General features: G+C 54.4%; 1 protein-coding gene across 1 annotated transcript; it reads right to left on the minus strand.

The window, feature by feature from the left end:
• Positions 1 to 823: 823 nt before the first annotated feature.
• LOC108523456 (factor VIII intron 22 protein) lies at positions 824 to 1,858 on the minus strand (the record flags this gene model as incomplete). Its single annotated transcript, XM_017864077.1, has 1 exon — positions 824 to 1,858. A coding segment is annotated over one exon (459 nt), but the record flags the coding sequence as incomplete, so codon positions are not given.
• Positions 1,859 to 1,860: the final 2 nt, after the last annotated feature.

The following is a 1,860-nucleotide window of genomic DNA, read 5'->3' on the forward strand; positions in this document are numbered from 1 at the left end:
ATAAGAAAACAGCTTAGTTGGGTTGCATGCTCCATTTGAGCCAGAAAGCCTTGGAAACTTAAGTGTTTTCAAATGGAACGCCATCCTGCTTTTGGGGAACACGGAGGCCGCCTTGCAGTCACGTGATCGCACACCACCAAACGGCCATGCACTCTGATTTCACCCACTTAACTCAAAGTTGCAGCAAAATCCCTATTACAGGCCAGGCGTGGTGGCTCATGCCTGTAATCCCAGCACTTTGGGAGGCCGAGGAGGGTGGCTCATTTGAGGTCAGGAGTTGGAGACCAGCTTGGCCAACATGGTGAGATCCCGTCTCTATTAAAAATACAAAAATTAGCCTAGCATGGTGGTGCGCGCCTGTAATCCCAGGTACTCTGGAGGCTGAGGTAGGAGAATCGCTTGAACCCAGGAGGCGGAGGTTGCAGTGAGCCGAGATCACGCCACTGTGCTCCAGCCTGGGTGACAGAGTGAGACTCCATCTCGGGGATGGGGGGGCGGAATCCCTATTACAAATAAAAGCTGTTGTGATCCACACTGCATATACCTCTGGGAAAAGAACCGGAACCGTGAATTCCAATGCAAATTGATGCATCGGCATCGGACCCGCTGCACTGGACATGTTTGCATTGCAGTCACCCCAGTACGGAGCACATCACAGATGATCTCTGCAGGTTCGTTGCCCACATAGGAGGCAGGCATAGTGCAAATTTCAAAGGAACGAACACATCCTGGAGCCCAAAGAGCTATCTGGTTCTGCTTCTGGCCTCCTGACAAGTAGGTAAGAGAGTCACATTTTATAGACGAGGGACACCAAAACCACACATGAGGAGTGCAAGAGTAGCTTTATCATGGATTTAGGGCTGTGGTTACAAGGAAGCTGTAAGGAATAAAATGACTCCCCTGCCACGAAGACGTACTGTGCGGACGAGTGGAAGGAGAAATTTGGCCATTACAAAGACACAGAAATACGTTCAGAAATGAGGGGCAGGATGAAATCACCTAGGGTAGGTATTTAGAGGGAGAGTGCCGTGCAAAATAAAATCCTCACTATGAAACAAAGGCGGAGGCAGGAGGCTGCGTTGGGTGGAAGCAGCAGAGGAAGAAGACGAAAGGGACTGTCGTTTTCATGTCGTGGCTTTTTAGAAGACGGCCGTGTCCTCTACTCTGATTCTATCAAAATGTGTTCTTGGGATGCAGGTAACGTTCAGCCAACGAAATAATTCCTATGGCGGCAATAGGAATAACAAAACGCAGAAGCGGGAACGATGTCTTTTTTATTCCTCCCCAGACGCAAATGTGGATGCGTGAGGTTTGGTAACAGGCAAAGTCATCTGGTTCACGTGACTGATGGGACTCCCCTCCCGGTCTGGGCAAAAAGTCACTGGGTGAATGGGATGGATCAGACTCCCTGTCCTGAGGGGGAGATGGTTTCTTGCAGAACGAGGTGAAGGAGGTGGTTCTGCTCAGCAGTCAACAGTGGCCACATCTCCACCTGCAGCGACTTGATGGCTTCCGTGTCCTTTTCGTGGGTAGCCATGACCAAAGACTGGAGCAGCAGAAAGAGCTCCTCGGGAAGCTGGCCGCTGCTCTCCTGCCCGTGGCTGTCAAAAGCCTCCCAGGAGTACTTCTCCAGGGTCTGGGCGTGCTCCGGCAGCAGCTTGGCCGGCGGTGGTTGCAGGAGGAGCAGCAGCAGCACGCGGGACACCTCGCAGCGGACCAGCACGTCCGAGAAGGCGCCCAGGGCGGCGGGAGAGGGCGCCGCCGAGCCGGAGTTCGGAGGAAGCAGCGCGGCCGGTAGGGCGGGCGTCGCCCCGGTCCCGGGCCCGGGCTGGGGCCCCGGCGGCGGGGCGGCGGCAGTGA

Source organism: Rhinopithecus bieti, unplaced genomic scaffold (genome assembly GCF_001698545.2).
Source record: "Rhinopithecus bieti isolate Rb0 unplaced genomic scaffold, ASM169854v2 scaffold_75175, whole genome shotgun sequence".
In the NCBI taxonomy this organism is placed as follows: domain Eukaryota; kingdom Metazoa; phylum Chordata; class Mammalia; order Primates; family Cercopithecidae; genus Rhinopithecus; species Rhinopithecus bieti.